We start from the raw sequence: 17,136 nt of genomic DNA, 5'->3' as shown, positions 1-17,136 counted from the left end.
CCCCCTCCCTTTTCCGTGTCACCGGGTCGTCCCACACATGGCCAACACAAGATGTTCGTTCCAAGGTCCACAGAAGGCCATATAGTGTAATCGTACAGCAGCGAAAAAGTTCTGCCCTGAGTAATCTGTAAGCGCCTCGGTTCTCCATACCACGTCAAGTAGAGGGAGTGAACGTGAACCGCGGCTTTCCATCGTGGATCTCCGTCGTGGATCTCGAAAACAACTCGTGACTCCTTTTGTGTTCCGTCGACGTGGCTCAAGCCAAACTCGGGGGAACCGCTGGCTCGGACGAATTATTCGCAGCGCAAAATCCGCGGTGCCTGTATTTCTCCTCTCTTCAGTGAAGACCCCTTCTCCATGCTCCCCGCTTTGCCCACGAACAGCGCAAACCTAAGGGTAGAGTGGGGGGCTGCTACCTTCTCCAATGCCATAGAGCTACCTAACATTTTTTTTGGGGGGGGGGGGGGGGGAGCACAATCCAGTATGAGTCAACGAGAGCGGGAGGAGAACATATGTACCAATTATCTTGGTAATAGACTGGATATCTCTACTCCCATCGCTGAGCGCTTCTACCTACAGACAGCCCAGCGCGAGCTGTTACTCCGTACCATGACCTCCTCCATTGCATCGAATCCCCTCGTTCTGTGACGCGCTCCTCTCAGGGACTATCACAACATGGCAATGGACCCTATTTGCTTCCCCTTGCATCGTCCGTCTGCCCCCATCGAATCAATCAAACGCTATGCTTATCGGGATATTTTTGCCCTACTTGCTGTCATGTCCTGGAAAAGCTCGGAACTCGTCTGTTCACCAATGCCCCTAATGCTGTGTGGTGTTCTGCGCTGTGGCGCTTGATGGGACAACCCGTTAAACGTCGAATGCTGATTCCCATTACTCATATACTTTGTCCGCCCTTGGAAGGCTTGCCTCTCTCTTTCTCTCTCAGACCTCTTCATTCTCCCAGTCCTTCTCACTAAACATCGGGCCCTTCCGCGCGCCGCTAGCTTCGAGCTTCGACAGGAACTCGGGCGGTACCGTGGGGATATATTTGCGTGCCCTCTCTTTGTTGACGCCGCCGAAGCCAGCGCCGTAGGAGACTAGCATATCCGTGACTGATGGCAGAATGAAGGGTAGCATCATAGCCGGGTCCATGAGCAGGTTCTCCGGCGCATCGTCCTCTTCTTCGTCACTCTCGTCAGCTCCTGGTGTCTTTGTCGCCGTCTGGCTTCCAGGCGTTCCCCCTATGCCGCCGTTTGCGGGCTTCGTCTTGATCGGTGTTGACGGTGCGCTGCTCTTGCGATCCTCCTTCCTCCGAACATGCTCTGCCTGGATTGCGTTGAGATACTTGAGAGCGCTCTTAGGCAACCCCTTTTCGCCAACCTCCGGCCTGTAATGAGAAGCCGCATGTATGAGCTGCTGCGGGCTCAACCTCTTCAACTGCTGCAGGGTACCGACCAAGGCCTCGAGGTCGTCGGCGCCTAGTGACGAGAAGCACTGCAGCCATTGAAGCAGCTGGATGACGGGGGCCATGTGCCGCCTCGCAGCGTCTATGGTCGTCTCACCCGAGGACTTTGTCTCACCTCCTTCATAGTGTTCTGGTTGGCGGTTATTGGTCCTAGCCCAGTCCTCCAGCGTTGACACGTTCATGCGGATTTGCATCGCCTTTGTCCGAGCCAAGTACTTTCGGTTGGACATGATGCGGTTGAAGAGCTCAGCCCCCAGCCAGTAGAGAAGTTGAGAGATGATTTGCGCCGTAATAACTGAGTGGATATCATAAAGATCAAGAACAAACAAGGTGGATGAGAGTAGTGAAGTGACGTTGCGCGGAGCAGGCTTCGCCCGTTGCTTTGGGGAGGGGGGTCGGAAGCGCTTCTCCATGGGCTCTTCCTTGACTTGTGCTTTTCGTTTGAAGATCCTCCACTCGTTCTGGAACGCAATGTCTTCGAAGCCTGGGATGGTTTCGTGGTCTAGCATCGCTGCGTCAAGCACCTTGTCCAAGCGCCTCTCGGCGTCCCGCACGATGAGGATGAATATCTCGTTGATGAGCTCGGACAGCTGAGCCTGGAACTCGACCGTGGCCTCCACAAGCCCGGCGTCTTTCTTCAGGTAGTGAAGCAACAAAGTGGCATTCGATATCCAGAAGGCCAGTATCGTCATGTCCCACTGATACTGTTCGACTACGTCGTTGATCTTGTCCATGGCCGAAATCATGAGCTTGGCTAGGAGGTCGGGGCTGGAGTGGTAGTGTGCATATCGTGCGCTTAAGAAAATCATGTTCGCCGGTACAGGCTTTTGTGCTGGTGATCGCTGGGGCGTCATATTCGTAATGATGATGTCGAGAATGCGGTCGAGCTCGTGTTCCTGGAAAACAAACATCTGGTCGTGAAGACAGCGAGACCATTCGAACTCTGGTTGCTCTTCCTCAAGCTCCTCGGAGTTCTGCGCACGTCAACATGTAGACCTTTGAGATGTGCCTGATCGTAGCTTACCTCTGGCTGGTCATCCATGCCAACATTGCCCAAGTCGACCTCAAGATCTCGGGCGCTGTCCATCATCATCCGCCTCCGCAGTTCGTTCTCGGCCATTTCTTCCTCGAACCGATCCTGTGAAAACCCAGGGTTGTAGAAGTCGTCGGTGCCAGCATTTCCAATATTGTAGCCGCTATCATGTAGGTAGAAGGACATGTCGCTGTCGGGAGGGACGAAGTCGAAGGCCGTCCGGCCAGACGACGTCTTTTGTTCGGCCGAAGCACCGTTGTCGAGGAGAGTCTTGGCGATGCTCTTATGCCTATTCGTCATCGCCCACATAAGAGCGCTCCACTGATTTCGGTCTTGCTTGTCGACGTCGGCGCCAGCATCGATGAGCGCTTGCACGACACCCTCGTGGCCCTGGATCCGAGTCAGCGATAGCACTTCCCCCCCTCCGTCAAGCGTTAACTCACAAAACAGCTTGCATATATCAGTGGCGGGGTTCCGTCTTCGTCCGGCGCATTAATATCGACATAAGCCTTTGCCTTGCCGCTCACGATGCTGCTGACCCTCTCGACGTCGCCATTGCTGGCAGCCATGTTCAGAGCTCTCTGCAGCGAGTCCTTCTTCTCATCCTCGGACAACTTTTCGTTTGACAGTATTGTTTCTTCGTCGTCGAAGCCGGGCCCAACACGGTGGGCGGCTTGTGCGGCAATCATCTCCATGAGGCGCGCGTCGCTGTTCTTGGGGCCTGCTGTGATGTCGTCGTCATAGGTGCGGTCGTCTAGGCTTAGGTCGCCAAAGTTGAGGGGCTTTGCAAGGACAGGCGTGGTCAGGAATTGCGATTGTCCTGTGTGGTGCGTCGAGCGGCGTCAGTATGCGATGCTCCCCCTCTTCGTGCTCATGGGCAGTGTGCGGATGACGTGGGAACCTCAACTAACCTTGCCATCCATCATACATCTCCGTCTCTGGAACCAACTCGACGGGACGGCGACTGCGGTCGTTGAGAGACTTGGGCAGGTCGTCTGGCAGTGGGCGTGGCTTCTTGTCGCCGAAACCACCACTAGCGTCCTCGAAGTCCATGGTGGGAGGAGGGGCAACCAGGAGGCCCGGTAGGCATTAATGAGTCGGCCGAGGGTATTGTTTTATGCGGCGCGAGTTTCGAGGTAAGATGCGGGCCGGGTGTTTGTGGGAAACGGCGCACGGAAAGTTTCGTGGCTCCCAAAAAAGCTGTGATGTCGGGCGAGGCCTGTCTCCCAGCACTGGATAAGTAGTTGAAGTAAAGGTAGGTAGTTGAACAGGAACGAAATAGCGCTCGGCGCCGCTACTGTCGTGTGATGTCGAAGTGTTGTTCCGTGTCCAATCCACTTGCTCCAGTTGTGTGTGCTGTGAGCTGTGTGCCCAGTCCCGGACCCAGTCCTGGCCCATAGGAAAGGACTCTCGGTACCCGAGTCCCGCAACGGTCCACGCCAACGGGGCCAAGTTCAGGTAGATGAACGACGGGCGATCGGGCTGTTGATGTCACTAATTGATTACGGCGGGCACCCATCCGTGCCTACCGTGCTACCTCACCTCTCATCCACTGCCTGAACAGCAACGCTCAAGGAAGCTCCCCCGCCTAACTCCAACCAGTGCCAGAGTATGTAGGTACCTTACCTTGTTGCAGAAGAGTACCTTACCTTAGGTACGTATGGACCGTGCATGCCCTAGCTGTGCAGTGTCACACCAAGCTTCCCCTGACGGAACTTTACCAACTGAAGATCGCTCTCTCCTGTCAAGTTGAGAACCCCTCCTCGGCACCATTACCCTGAGGTAAAACATACATAATATGCCTGCCGTTGGTTTGCTATGTAATGTACTCATCTTCAAGCCTCTATTGCGGTAGAGATGCCTAAGAATAGTAGAAATGCCTTAAGACTGACCCCTTCATCTCTCTTCTGGCCAATGCCCCTAATGATCAGCCAGCACGGCCAAATCACTCAAAGACCGGCTGCATGCACACTCACACACACAGACACGAGGGAGCAAGGTAGGTCCTGGCATCAAGTTTACCCCTTATTCGCTTATTTCAGTTTTGTTTTTTTTCGAGATTTATTTATCTATCCTCGTCTTTGGTTATGCTTTTGCCTCTTACTCCCCCGCGGCCTATGCTTGCTTCCATGCTTGCAAACCCTGTTCGTAGGATCCAGACACAGAATACGTAACAAGCTCCTGTTTTCAACACGCAACGTCTATGCTCTCTTGCCAAAGACGCGCAGTCTCTTCACTCCGCCATCCGGAATAATGGTGATCTTGACGTGCGTGAATGCCTTGTCCTTGACGGCGCTGGGGAACTCGTGCTCCGCATCCGGTCCGCACTTGCTAGGCGCCACAATCTCCGTCCAGCCGGCGGCGTCCGCGCCCGGCTCGCCGCTCTCGGTCCACGAGATGGCATCAATCTTTGACTTTTGCGGGAAGTTGCCGCGGAAGTGCGCCGTGTCGACAACGACGTTCTGCACGTAACCGGGAGCGCCGAGACGGATAATAGTCCAGTCGACGTGGCCCTTGCTGCGCGATCTGGCCGTCTCCCATCCATCTCCCATGTCCTTGCCGCGGCCAGGCAGCAGAAGGTTGTCCTTGGTGCCAAAGTGCTGGTCGCTGCAGGAGATGGCGACGCCGCCGTTCTGGGCGGCAGCCAGGTCGAAGATGGCCTCCTTGTCGTCGGGGAAGACGGGCACGGCGTGGCCAAAGAGACGGAATCTGGCAATACCACCATCCGGGTACATGTTCAGGCGGACGTGAGTGTACTGCTTCTGCTTGGGCTCGGCCAGCTTCCATCCGAAGCGCTGCGACGGGCCACACTCTTCGTTGCCGAGAATCGTCTCCCACTGGCCCCTGCCACCCTTCCATGAGACGACCTCGTCGTCGTTGAGGTTGAAGCAGCCCTCAACCGAGATTGAGGGGGCGTGGTTACCAGAGAAGAAGGCGGTGTCGACCTCGACACCCTCGACAGTGCCGGACGCAACACCAAGACGGACAATGACCCAGTCAAAGGGCTCCGTGTTGTGACGCCTGGTCTCCCAGCCGTCGTACCAGGCGCCGGTGTAGACCATCTTTCCCGGTTGCCTGATGGGCGCGGTCGGCGTCAACAAGTTGGTGGCCTCGGCGAACCATTCGTCTGAGAAGGCGAGAATCTTTCCACCCAGGGCAGCAGAGATCAAGTCTGAAGGGAAGGTTCAGTTTTTGTTTCTTTGTCATGACAAGGTTGTCGTATGTGTGTACGAGGTGGCGTGGACGATGAGGCGTCTCACTCATTACTTACCAATGCTGCTTGAGCGGAATGTTGTGTCAATATCATCTGAGGCGACCCTGGAAGCCTTGACCTGCTCGAGGGTGTATTCTTGTTCGCTGGCCATGATGAAGGCTGAAATGCGTGGTATTGAGAGAATTGAAGAGGGGCAGAATACGTCGGGCGCGGGGTCAGAGTTTCACCCAAGATGTGAGTTCTGTGAGGATATCTAGATAGATGGTATCACAACCTGGAGTTTGCAAATTGTAGACTGAGTGAATGGAAGAGGATGAGAGGTGTGAGATGAAAGTGAAAGTGAATGTTTGTCGGATGAGGAGAAGTAAAAGTCTCGCGCAAGAGTCACGGGCTTTGGCCGTTCGGCGCCTCGCCCGCCCCCTTCTCCCATTGTTCTTCAAGCACCCGACTGGACGTGGAATCTACGCCGAGCGGCCAGTTCCGAGGTCGGGCGGCCACAGCTGACGGCCGCATTGGAGGGGTTTGGAGGGGTTGATGGCGGCCGGCGGCCAGCGGGCAGTGACGGCGCGGGGCGCGATAAGCAGAAAAAAGGCGTAATGATTCGATTGAATCAGGTAATTAACGTACCTGCCTTGTGCTAACAGCCAGACGGCGGACCAATCTGCGACTTTACCCGTTCACAGTGACCACAGTGACACACAGGTTTGCTGCTTTTTTCCCCGCAATCCCATCGGCCCAGTTCGAGTGGCACTGAGCGCCCGTGAGTCCAGTGTGACGGTGCGAACCCCGCTATTCGGTCGGCGGGGCGGGACGGGAGGCTCCTGGTAGAATTGGCGCCGAGAAATTGGGGACGATGAGGTACGCGGTGGAAGCCGATATGCGAGCCAAGGCCGGACGGGAGGCTCTGAGATGCTACCATTCGGAAGACTCTCCGATCTTTAGATCCGTGTATAGTTACTGGCAGTCTGTGTGTAGAATTATATGTAGGTGGAACCATGCCCCTCTTCCTGTTTTCATGTCTTCATGACCCTCTCTCTGCTTCCATCTTTACTTTATGCCAGCGTGTATATGTGTGTGTGTACATGTACTTCAGTGACAGCCTGCAACATGAAAGTCTACAACACTTCAAACGTCGATCACCCCGTGACTTTGAGAATCTGATAAGATATAGCGTTGACCGCTCCGACAACCGTCATCGTCGTCGGCAGGGTCGTCCATCACGGGGAGATGCTGCTGCTGTTCGCTCGGGAGGGTGTCGCATATCGCCTAGGAACAATCGAGGAAGAGAAGCGACGGAGGGTAAGAGGTACCCCTCGGTCCATCACGTGGGAAGTAACCAGCCTTAGACTACACAAGTAAGGGCAAATGTTGTCGTGAACAAGTAGTTGGTAAGAGAGGTCGCTTGAGGGGTCATCACCGACGACACCAGCACTTCCTTCCACACCTTTCGTGAGATAGATGACACGCACACTACCTGCGGTTCCAGGTTGTCAGGTTGTCTACATACTGCTATGGGGCCAAGACAAGGCAGTCATTTTCGACGCGAGGTCCAACTCCCGAGCACACCTCGCATAGGTATCATCCTCAGAACTCTCGTCATTGGCAGATGGGAGACCGTTGGACCTACCCGACCCGCCAGAAACTGGGGTTGACCTTTTCTACCTCTTCTTCGCCTCGAGATCGCTGAAAGAGCGTTGTGGTCCTCCATTTGTCCACGGGAGTAACAGTCATCACCCAGACAGAAGCCGAACCTCCGCCCCTCCTGCAGACGAATGCATAGACGACTAAATGGCAACAACAATGCGAGCCGGCCCATGCTGGGGGAAAGCTTGAGAGCAACCGGCCTTAGCGTCTTTTGTGCGCAATGAGGTGGCCATATGCGTGCAGGATGGTGGGTGAGATCGATGTTAGCGGTTGCCTGGTTTGTGCTTCTGGTGCTTATACCAGCACGGTACGTATCCTCACCCCGAATTCTACAGCAACGGACCGGTAGCGGCAGGTTACCGACCTTACCCCACCTCCAACGTTTAGCGCACCGTTCCCTGCAATCACCCCCTGCAACCACTGCTCAATCCGAAATACACGGCCTCCGATAGGTCACAGCTCGAGACAACCTCGCCGTCATCGATGCCGCCATCGACGACTTCTCTGTACCTTTTCCGACCGCCAAAATGCCGTCCCTTCCCTCATCTTCCTTCTCCTCCTTCCAAACCCGGCTCTCCGTAATCACGGCAATTAGGCCATACTTCAACACCGCCCTGTGTGCTTGTCCCAACTTGATCTCTTCATCCTTCCTGACTACAACAATCGCGATTCCTATCGCGACAATCGAGAATAGATCTGTCGTAGCTTTGCGCCCTCGCTCCTAGAAATACAACGCATTCCCCGAGACCCATTTCCCGAGGCCCTCTTTGTAACTCCCAACAACAAAGACAACCGCGACTACGCCAACGATCATGTCTTCTGCCACAGGACTTCCAGAACCACCCCCACGAGGCGATGGCGATAACGAGTTTGAGCCTCTTCTCGGTCGACCCGGCGACGCCCAGCAAGAACCGGGTGAATTCATCGCCAGGAACCTCATTATCGGTATGATGTTTTCCCCCCAGCCACACCCCGTCTCCCTTTGAGGTTTTCCGGGTGGCTGCTGATTTGTAAACCTTCGCAGGCACCGGTATCATCGCCCAATTCGGCGCCGTCATCTTCGTTGCCATGATCTGGGCCGCCGTGCTGACGAAGGACGTAATCCTCTTTTCCGGCCACCCGCTCGCGCAGAGTCTCGCCATCTTCACCCTCACCCAGTCGATCCTCTCGCTGCAGCCGACGCACACTCCCGAGCAGAAGCGCATCGGCCAGCGCGTTCACGCCGGCCTCAACCTGCTCGCCTTTCTCTTCCTCGTCGCCGGCGTCGGCATCATCGAGTACAATAAGTACCTGCAGGGCCCAGACTCCCACTTCCACTCCGTCCACGGCTACCTCGGCGTCACCGTCTCCATCATCCTCTTGTTGCAGTACATTGTCGGCTTCACAATGTGGGCTACCCCGAAGTTGTACGGAGGCGAGGATACCGCCAAGTCAATTTGGAAGTACCACCGCTGGAGCGGCTACGTCGTTCTTGTGCTTCTACTCGTGACGGCTGCGACAGCCATTGACACCGGTTTCAACTATAATGTATTGAAGCTGAAGCTCTGGGCTGTCGTCGTAACTTCTCTCTTGATCCTCGTGGGTATCATCCCGCGCGTGCAAAAGCAGAAGCTTGGTTTCTCGTCTTGATTCTGGCGGAAAACGGCTTCATTGGTACTGGCTCAATATGGGTGCCGGTCTTCGCAAGTCACTTTAACCTAGATCAATTCGCCTCAAACAACAAACGAGAAGGGCAGAAAAGGGATACCAGCGAAGCTTATCTGAAGGGAACGGGAAGTTTTGTACTTTGGTTAAAGTCAAGATCGCATAAGCGTCTGCTTTGTAGGGTTGTTTTTTGAGAATTCACACCATGGGATCGAATCGCGTGGGTCTGTCGCTGTCAGGCGTCGTTACTAATCTGTCGAATTCTCTCGTAGCGTTTGCAAGTTGCATAGTGATTATTTGATTCTTTACCTAACCTTTGTCTGTTCAACATCGCATGTCTACCCAGACGCAATTGAAAACATTCCCACCGCCTCATCAGAAAGCCCAAGGTTGGCCAGCTACGTGCGGAAGGACTTTGGAGACGTCGATGGTTACTCGGTCCGTATGGGAACTGAACGTTGAGCAGTACATGACTGCATGACCAACGAGATCGACTTTGCGGACATCACAACAATTTGACCATTGGGGATGATTATTTCTGGCGTTAGCAAAACGTTACAGGCATGTGGCGCGCTTATAACTTATACAGGAATAATCACGATCTTTCAGACAAAAACTTGTAAGTAAACCATTCATCTGTCAATTCCATCATTCGACTTTCATATACATTAGTCGCTCCTCTGGGGTATACTGTCCGCCAATACGTAGAATATCAAAATCACCACGCTGTACAAACAAGACGAGACGTCTCGCGCGTCCATTCATCGTCTCATGCATCTGCGCTTTCAAACATGGAATCCTCTTCCAAAGGTCATAAACATGCCCCAAAGGCATCTCTCCTCTCCTTCTCCGCTGATTTATACTGCCGAGGCAGCATTTCGTCTCATTACCATCTCAAATCTCTCAGGATTAGGTGAGATTGAAAATTATGAAATATTCAGCATGTGTCTTATCGCATGCCCTCGGTATTCAAAATTCGTGCACGTCGTTCGACCATTTGGGTTGACCGGTGCTAAAGAGTGTAAAGAAAATATCCAGAGTCGACATGGGTGTCTCCAGGATCGATTATGGGTGCGGCCATATTGTGCATCCTCGTGGGCTCCATGCCACTAGCTCAACCTCGCGCATCGTCATCGGTTCGCGGCTGTATGGCCTGGTGGAAGGCGGCTGGCGACCGAATCTTCACAGCGGAAAGACACAGCTGGGCATGGCGCGCCATCGAGGATAAGCGGACTCACTGCTACGGCATGAATGGTGACCCCAGACATACGGCCTGCCCATCGCTGCTTTGCAAGTAAGCAGCAGCCACATTGTCGCGCGGACTTCGCTGTTCAAGTGCTCGACAAATTGTTTGCGTACGGTCTCATCATACCGTTTTCCCTTTTGATAGTAGAGTGACCTCCTTTCTAGGGGAAGGTGGTTCCGACAGGCATGGGCCAATCATCCTCGGTGATGCTAGACCAGAACACCCAGACTGCCACGACAGCAAGCAGGGTGAACAAGGTCTCGAATAGCGCGCCGTCAATCGCACCATTGGTGCCATTGCAGATGTGAGAGCTCACAACGTAGTTGAAGATCTGACCAATGGCAAAGAGTAGCAAGGCTGCCGTCAAGTAGATCATCGGCCGCATCTCGCCGAGAACCCGAACGACGAGGATAGCTTCGAGAACGAAAAATGCGACAAGGAAAATTAGCGGCGCAAGCTGGTACAGGACGTAGAGAGCAATGTGGCGGTTCGGCGCAGTGTACGAAGAGTCCCAGTAACCCGTCCACTTGAAGCCGGTATCAAGCGTGATGTAAAGCGTACCGCCCAAGAGAATAGTGGCGGAGGCAATGATCAGGCCCATGGACATAGGCGTTCCATCGTCGACGATTTGGTAGCCAACGACCGCGTTGAGCATGAGGATCCAGGTCGATGCAATAATCATACCAAGATGAATTCCAGTGAAAGCCTATACGTCAATCAGGATAATTGCTCCCACAAAGTTAGAGCCTCAACCGGGAAACTAACTATTCGAACGTTTTCCGCCAATGGAAAGTCTCCAACGGTGAAGATCTCGCATATTTCAATAATGATAAAGCTGACAAGGAACAGTTGCATTTCCCTGTGCATCAAGGTTAGCTTGCCGGTCGTGCGCAATGCTTGAGCGACGTCACGGGCTTACCTCCGACCTACTGCAGCCTTCTTCCGCTCAGACCGCAGCAATAGAAAAAGTGTCACGACAATAGCAAGGGCGGCAATGAGAATTGAGCCGAGATTTCCCAGCTTGCGGCCTCCGCTGAGGGAGATACCCTTCAACACACATTGGTCCCACGGGCCAGCTTGACTATGGCTGTCGGATAGCACCTGAGGAAGAATCGGTTAGTTTAGGTTGCCGAAGCTCGCGAAAGCTCATCAGATGCATATCGCGAGATGTCGATGAAGAATTCAACATACATTGCAGACGGGTAGTGTTGAGTCTCGGCAGAAGTTCTGTGGACATGGTCAGCACCACGCGGTATGCGACAAGATGGTGGGCACAACTTACAAAAAAGTTGCCAAACTGTGTTGAACCCATGGTGGCTGACGTTTGCGGCGAGACTAACAGCTACGTGCCAATGGGTGTCCCTTTCCTTTGAACGTCAAGTGTTCCCAAATTCAGGTGCTTTTGCAGGCGGCAAGAACAAAGGCGTTGATGTCTCGAGGGCGAGTGGATTCGAACGGCGTAACTAGTATTAGAGTCGCGTTGTTGAGGTGTACATGGAACGGCGAGGCGGCAAAACGGTAACGGTCAGCCGGTAGCTACAAGTCCGATCTGCTCCTCTCGTTCTTAGAGTTGGTTGAGGTTGATGGTTGTTCGCAAAAGTTGGCGAAGGTGAGGAATATGTTGTCGGGTGGCTGGTTGAGCAAGCGGGTCCTGTTTCGCAGCCTCGTATTTCGATCCTTCCCCCGTCGACGCGATGCGACTTTCTTCTCAGCTGATTTCGAGGCAACGGTTGGTTGTCTTCTTGACAGCTAGCTGTTTGTTCCCTCTCGATTCCTCCCTTTGCGGATTATCGGTCCCTCAATACTGCCAGTCGACAAATATACGCAGTGGTCGTTGGATGATGCGATGAGGAAATTGAATTGGTGTCGAAATTTTGGGGGATGCGGTTGCTTTGGGGGCAAGCCTCAAGGTAAGGCAAGACGGCAGCGAGGAAGACGATGGGCAGCAGATGCAGGTAGGTTGCAGCTGGGGGTGCAGGTGGTTTCGCAGGCGCAAAGTGACGGGAAAGGCGTGAGGGACGTCGGGAGGCGGCGCGCAGAGGGCGGTGGGACAATATAAGCCAAGTGAGTAAGGAGTGGAGGCGTTTAGTCCTAGAGAGGTTTCGTGCGGTGCCCTTCGAGTAATAGCGCCGAAGGGTGATTGACGAGGGGGGCTAGGGGAGAGGATTGGCAACTGCCCGGGTACGGAGTACAAAATTTAGTATTGGAGGTGGGCGGTAGGTACCTTGGCAGGCTGGCAGGAAAGCAGGGAGGAGGGGTGCTAAGGCAGGAACAAGGTACAGGCCGGTACCTGGATATTCATGCCTAAGGTGGGAGAGATAGGTAGCCAGCCTCTCGTGCCTCTCACCTTCTTAGCGAGGCACTGGACTGAGGCAAGGTACCTACCTTGAGGAAGTATCTTTCAAGTATCCGTATTATGGGATTGCTTCCAGGTTCCTGGTGTCGTCCATCGCCTTGGACGCTTCGAGAGCAGCTATCTTAGGTCAATTAGCTTGGGGGAAGAGCCTCCCGAGCGTTTTCTTCCCTCTCTTGCTCTCACCTTACAATGTGTGAAGCAAACAAGTACTTTCCATTGCTTCCATGTCACCTTCCATGACTGACGGCAATCTCATGGGATAAGGTAGGTAGCTTTCCCTACTCGTACTGGACACCTGAACTTGAAGCGACAGGGCTGGGCGCATCAAAGAAAACTGAGCCACTGGCCCACCTGGGATGGAGAGGGTTTGAGGCACACGGAACCTCAAGCGTCAAGAGAGTTGACGTACGGAGTATTTCGTAGGAAAAGGCAGGTTTGATTTTCCAGTTTTGCTGCGATGAATTATAGTGTACCTCCCCACCCCCTTGGCCGGTAACGCTAAACCATCTGGCGCTTCCGAAGTGCAGTCGCACGCGCCATGATTGGACGATGCGGCCACTTGGGACGAAAGATTTCCAGGCAGCTCGCGAACAACTGGCGGGTCCTTGGAAGTGTAATTTGGCGACCCCCAGTCCGGTGTGCTCCCACCCTGCTTTCCTTCTTTTCTTTCCTTCTTTCTTTTTTTTGCGATTTCTCTCTGTATCACGGTCGCGCAGCCAATGCTCTTATTCACCAGCCTCTTGCCGCATCTGTACACCTTTACTCACCTATGGTACTTACCGTGTAGGAGTTGAGACAAGGAAGGGAATGAGGCAGCCCTGGGCAGATGAAATCGCGACAAGCATCTGTGAGCACATGTGTCAAAGCCAGGCGCGAACAGGGCGGGTTTCCATTTGCAAAGTCATGGAGAGGATGCTCCAGCTCGTCTGATGTCGCACATGAGATTTGGCAACCACCACGACCTCGCGAGCTCCCGGACGGCCCTTAGTAGTATTAGTGTGGCATCCGTAGATTACACGCAAAGTTGTCATTCTTTTGCGCCTGGCCTGTTTCGGTTAGATGCCATCATGCCAGTGCTGGTGCGAGCAGAACATAATGCGTAGGTCTTCAACAAGCAGCGTTCATCCAACGCCTGTGGGAGAGGAAGACGGAGAAGGGAGACACGGCTGAACAGCACCAGACAAAAGCAAGCGGAATCGTACGTTGCGACATCTCGGGGCCGAATCGCCGAGTACCTATCTCTTCGAATACGTACCGATTCGCAGTACGGTACGTAATACCTAGGTAGAGTAGGTAAGGTAGCCCAAACCAAATGGAAAGAACTGGCTGGGTCTTGGACTCTTGCGCCGCCTTGGTAATAAAGTCGGCAAATTGGCGGCTTTCATGCACGATGAGCTGGGAAGCCGCCCTCTGCAACCTCACACCTCCCTTACAACTCTCGCCGCCACGTATCCTTCATTTTCACCCTCCACGGTTGACTTTCACAGATTCTATACTCCGTACCAATATGCAACCTTTTGAGCAATTCCTCCCTCGGCCGTGCCCCACTCCCTCGCCATGCCTGTGCTCCACCATTCACGGCCGTCGCGAACTCCGTGATCGTCACTCACCTGGCCCTTCACCTTGAATCCCTACACCCAACTCCCTGCGCTCCACTCATGATCCAGCCTCGTTGAAGCGTCACGGCGTTGGTTCTGGTCATCTCTGCCTCTTCCTTTCAGTACTCCATATGCCTACTTCAACTACTCCGTACTCCTCACCGAACACGTGCTCTGTTTCGCATCTACAAACGCACAGCAAGAATCGACCGTACTCCAATGAAAAGGTATTGCACTATACCTCACCGGCCGAGACATTCTAGTATGCTCCCGCCAGAAGCCAGCGTCTAGCCCGAGTCACCAAACCAACCTAGACAGAGGGTACTCGACTTGAGGAGTCGAGGGAGGTGGAGAGCATGATCGAATAGACACGGGTGACGCTGGAATTGACGTCTGTTCCACGCATGAGGCACCCTGAAGCCTGTGCTCTACATTCCTTTGCAACATCGACGCCAACCTGGAGGTCATCGCATGGCATTGCAAGGTGTAAAGTACCCATACAGAGACACCGTGCATCAGTCCACACCAAGCGCATCGTTTATCGTACGCCGTCTCATCAATCAAAGATGCGCCACCACTCACTCAATGCTTACGAGACCCGCGTCCGCCCCAGCACAGACTCAGAACCACGTACTGCGTAGTAGTTACGCATGGTCTACGAATTCTCATCAGTGACCAGAGTCATTGCCAACATGTCTCTGCAACCTGGTTATTCGTACCACCGCCCGCAAATATCAAGCTTGACATAGTGAGCTGCTCTGTCCAATACGTGTGGCTCCAATTTCGCTTGTTCCCGACCCGATCCAAATCTTCCACATTGCATCAGGGGATTCGCACGAAGAGGCTGGGGCAGTAGGAAATCTCCTCAGCAGATGAAACTTGATCGCCGGTTCTGGGAAAAGCCATGCAAACGTCTGGCTTTGCGGCCTTCAGGGACAACTGCCGTCTCGCAAACGCTGCCATCCGGCCACCCGTTGCCAACCCGATCCAAAACATGAGGTACCTCAGGTACTTGGCCTCCACACGTGTCTGGACTCTGCCGCACGCCTTCAACGTCTACTAGCCAACGGCCGCTGCCCATTGAGAAGCATCCTGAACCGTTTCTGTTGGGCACTTGAGTAATGATAGGGCCCCCGCGACTGCAGGGAGTCTGAACAAGCGTCGCGAACCCTTCTAAGGTCTTGTCACCTCAACCCGAACTCCAAGAAGAACTAGGACCAAAGATACCTTACACCGGTTGCCGACTCGTCGACTCGTCGGTATCCGTACTAGGTGTCCCCGCACATCTTGCCGGGGGAGTAGCCCACCCGCACACACCGCGGCCGGCTCGAACGGAACCAAGCCGGGACAGGAAGGCCGCTAGCCTCCATCTTTGGTGGCTCCCAGCCTCTCAAGTTTGCACTTCTCGGCCAGCCCTTTTTTCAGGTCTTCATCCGCTCAAGTTTGAGCTATCGCAAGGCTTGCAGATAGCCACTTTACATTCAAATGTATGCGAGAAACCAGATACCGCTGATCGACGTGTCTTACCTACCTGTCTATGTACCGCCTATCAGTCTGTCGGTATGAATACTCCCACCTGAATACGGCCCACGATGGCTTAGCCTCAGATCGAGTTTTCGGCTGGCGACAGGTTGGAACAGGGGTTCCCCCGTAGCCTCGACAGCAACCAACACAATACTCCGTACAGCGCCACGACCGCTTTCTTTCGTCAGTTCACCGCAAATCCCCCCCCCCCCCCCCAGCTGCATCTGTCAAATCGTACATACCTTGGTTGTGGCTACTTGTTCTTCGCCACCGAGCAAGCCATCTTTGACCAACTCAGCATCCGCTCCTCGGGTTGCAAGTTCTTATGGGTGGGGAGAATCTGTCCCAATCGCTGGTCGAGATGGCCGCATTGATCCAAGGCGGTCGGGGGCATAAAGGGCTGAAATGGACGGTCATTGAATGGAGCAAACTGCCCATCGGGGTCCCATACTCTCTTGGCTTCCGCCTCTCAAGAGCGAGGGTCTCCCTACTAATGAATGGAGCAATGTGAAGTTTGTTCGGATACGGAGCATACCACACTGCCCCCCTCTCAACAGTGCATAGATGTTTTGAGTATCCGCACCACAGTACCTCATCAATTAAACAGCGGGAAGGTTGGCAAAGTTGGACCAGCTTCGACCGTCTTGTTTCTCGTCATTGCGGTTGCGGAACTGAAGGATCTACGTCTGAACATCCTGGTCGTGCTGAAGAAGTCGTTCTAGAACCTGGCGAAACTCATTCTATTGCAACCATCCCACGCTCCCTCGGGCGTCCAGTACGCAGTCGTGGCGCTTGACGCTGACGCAGCATTTTGCGCCACTCTCTCTTCATGTGATTTATGGGTGTGGCAGTGCATCTCGCAGTGTGCATCCAACGACGGACGACCACACAACCCGCGTCCAATTCGTACAAACCCTGCCAATTATCTTTGCGATGTGAGGGCTGTAGACCGTGGCACCGCGGCTTGTACGCGTGTAATAATTGAAAATCACCGCTGTGATGCGCGGTACCCTTTATGAAATGTAAACTCCAACAGCAACGGCGTGACCTATACTCAGTTCTATATGTCTTCTCTTGGTAATCAGGGCATGGCTCTTGCAGTGTACGTTCCATCCCGCCAATGTAGCAACTGAGAAGCAAAGAATTAGAGTTGTCGGATCCCTCGCGTCGATCATTGCCTTCTTTCCTGTCCAATCACGCGAGATGTCATGTTTAGTTGTGGTTCTTGAAATAGAATTGCATTGCTTAGCGTCTAGACCTCATGAATATCTTGGAAGGAAGGAGATGGATGCAGGTCTACGGCCAATCACGATTGGGTTGCCTCTCGACCTTTTCCGGTGTCTGGTTTTGGGGGTCTTCCTCGCTCGAGCTGCTACTACTACTGCATCTTGGCCCTTCACGCGGCAGAGGGA

The 17,136-nt window shown here is 53.9% G+C and overlaps 5 protein-coding genes across 5 annotated transcripts; 2 read left to right on the top strand and 3 right to left on the bottom strand.

Moving 5' to 3' along the window:
* Positions 1–942: 942 nt before the first annotated feature.
* CCOS01_13953 (DIL domain-containing protein) lies at positions 943–3,551 on the bottom strand (the record flags this gene model as incomplete). Its single annotated transcript, XM_060462097.1, has 4 exons — positions 943–2,439; positions 2,490–2,888; positions 2,942–3,318; positions 3,410–3,551. 4 exons carry the CDS (start codon positions 3,549–3,551, stop codon positions 943–945), a joined length of 2,415 nt encoding a protein of 804 aa, XP_060307193.1.
* Positions 3,552–4,699: 1,148 nt separating this feature from the next.
* On the bottom strand, positions 4,700–5,863 carry CCOS01_13952 (allantoicase; the record flags this gene model as incomplete). The annotated part of the gene is made up of 2 exons (XM_060462096.1): positions 4,700–5,670; positions 5,770–5,863. The coding sequence occupies 2 exons, from the start codon at positions 5,861–5,863 to the stop codon at positions 4,700–4,702; spliced, it is 1,065 nt and encodes a 354-aa protein (XP_060307192.1).
* A 931-nt stretch (positions 5,864–6,794) lies between these two features.
* Positions 6,795–7,287, top strand: CCOS01_13951 (uncharacterized protein; the record flags this gene model as incomplete). The annotated part of the gene is made up of 2 exons (XM_060462095.1): positions 6,795–7,011; positions 7,199–7,287. 2 exons carry the CDS (start codon positions 6,795–6,797, stop codon positions 7,285–7,287), a joined length of 306 nt encoding a protein of 101 aa, XP_060307191.1.
* Positions 7,288–8,168: 881 nt separating this feature from the next.
* On the top strand, positions 8,169–8,985 carry CCOS01_13950 (cytochrome b561; the record flags this gene model as incomplete). The annotated part of the gene is made up of 2 exons (XM_060462094.1): positions 8,169–8,301; positions 8,381–8,985. 2 exons carry the CDS (start codon positions 8,169–8,171, stop codon positions 8,983–8,985), a joined length of 738 nt encoding a protein of 245 aa, XP_060307190.1.
* Positions 8,986–10,406: 1,421 nt separating this feature from the next.
* Positions 10,407–11,558, bottom strand: CCOS01_13949 (chitin synthase export chaperone; the record flags this gene model as incomplete). Its single annotated transcript, XM_060462093.1, has 5 exons — positions 10,407–10,952; positions 11,012–11,105; positions 11,166–11,347; positions 11,438–11,473; positions 11,529–11,558. The coding sequence occupies 5 exons, from the start codon at positions 11,556–11,558 to the stop codon at positions 10,407–10,409; spliced, it is 888 nt and encodes a 295-aa protein (XP_060307189.1).
* Positions 11,559–17,136: the final 5,578 nt, after the last annotated feature.

The sequence above is a fragment of the Colletotrichum costaricense genome, assembly GCF_030867565.1.
Source record: "Colletotrichum costaricense strain IMI 309622 chromosome Unknown Scaffold_19.1, whole genome shotgun sequence".
NCBI classification, from domain to species: Eukaryota; Fungi; Ascomycota; class Sordariomycetes; order Glomerellales; family Glomerellaceae; genus Colletotrichum; species Colletotrichum costaricense.
This window is presented reverse-complemented; position numbering and strand designations above follow the sequence as displayed.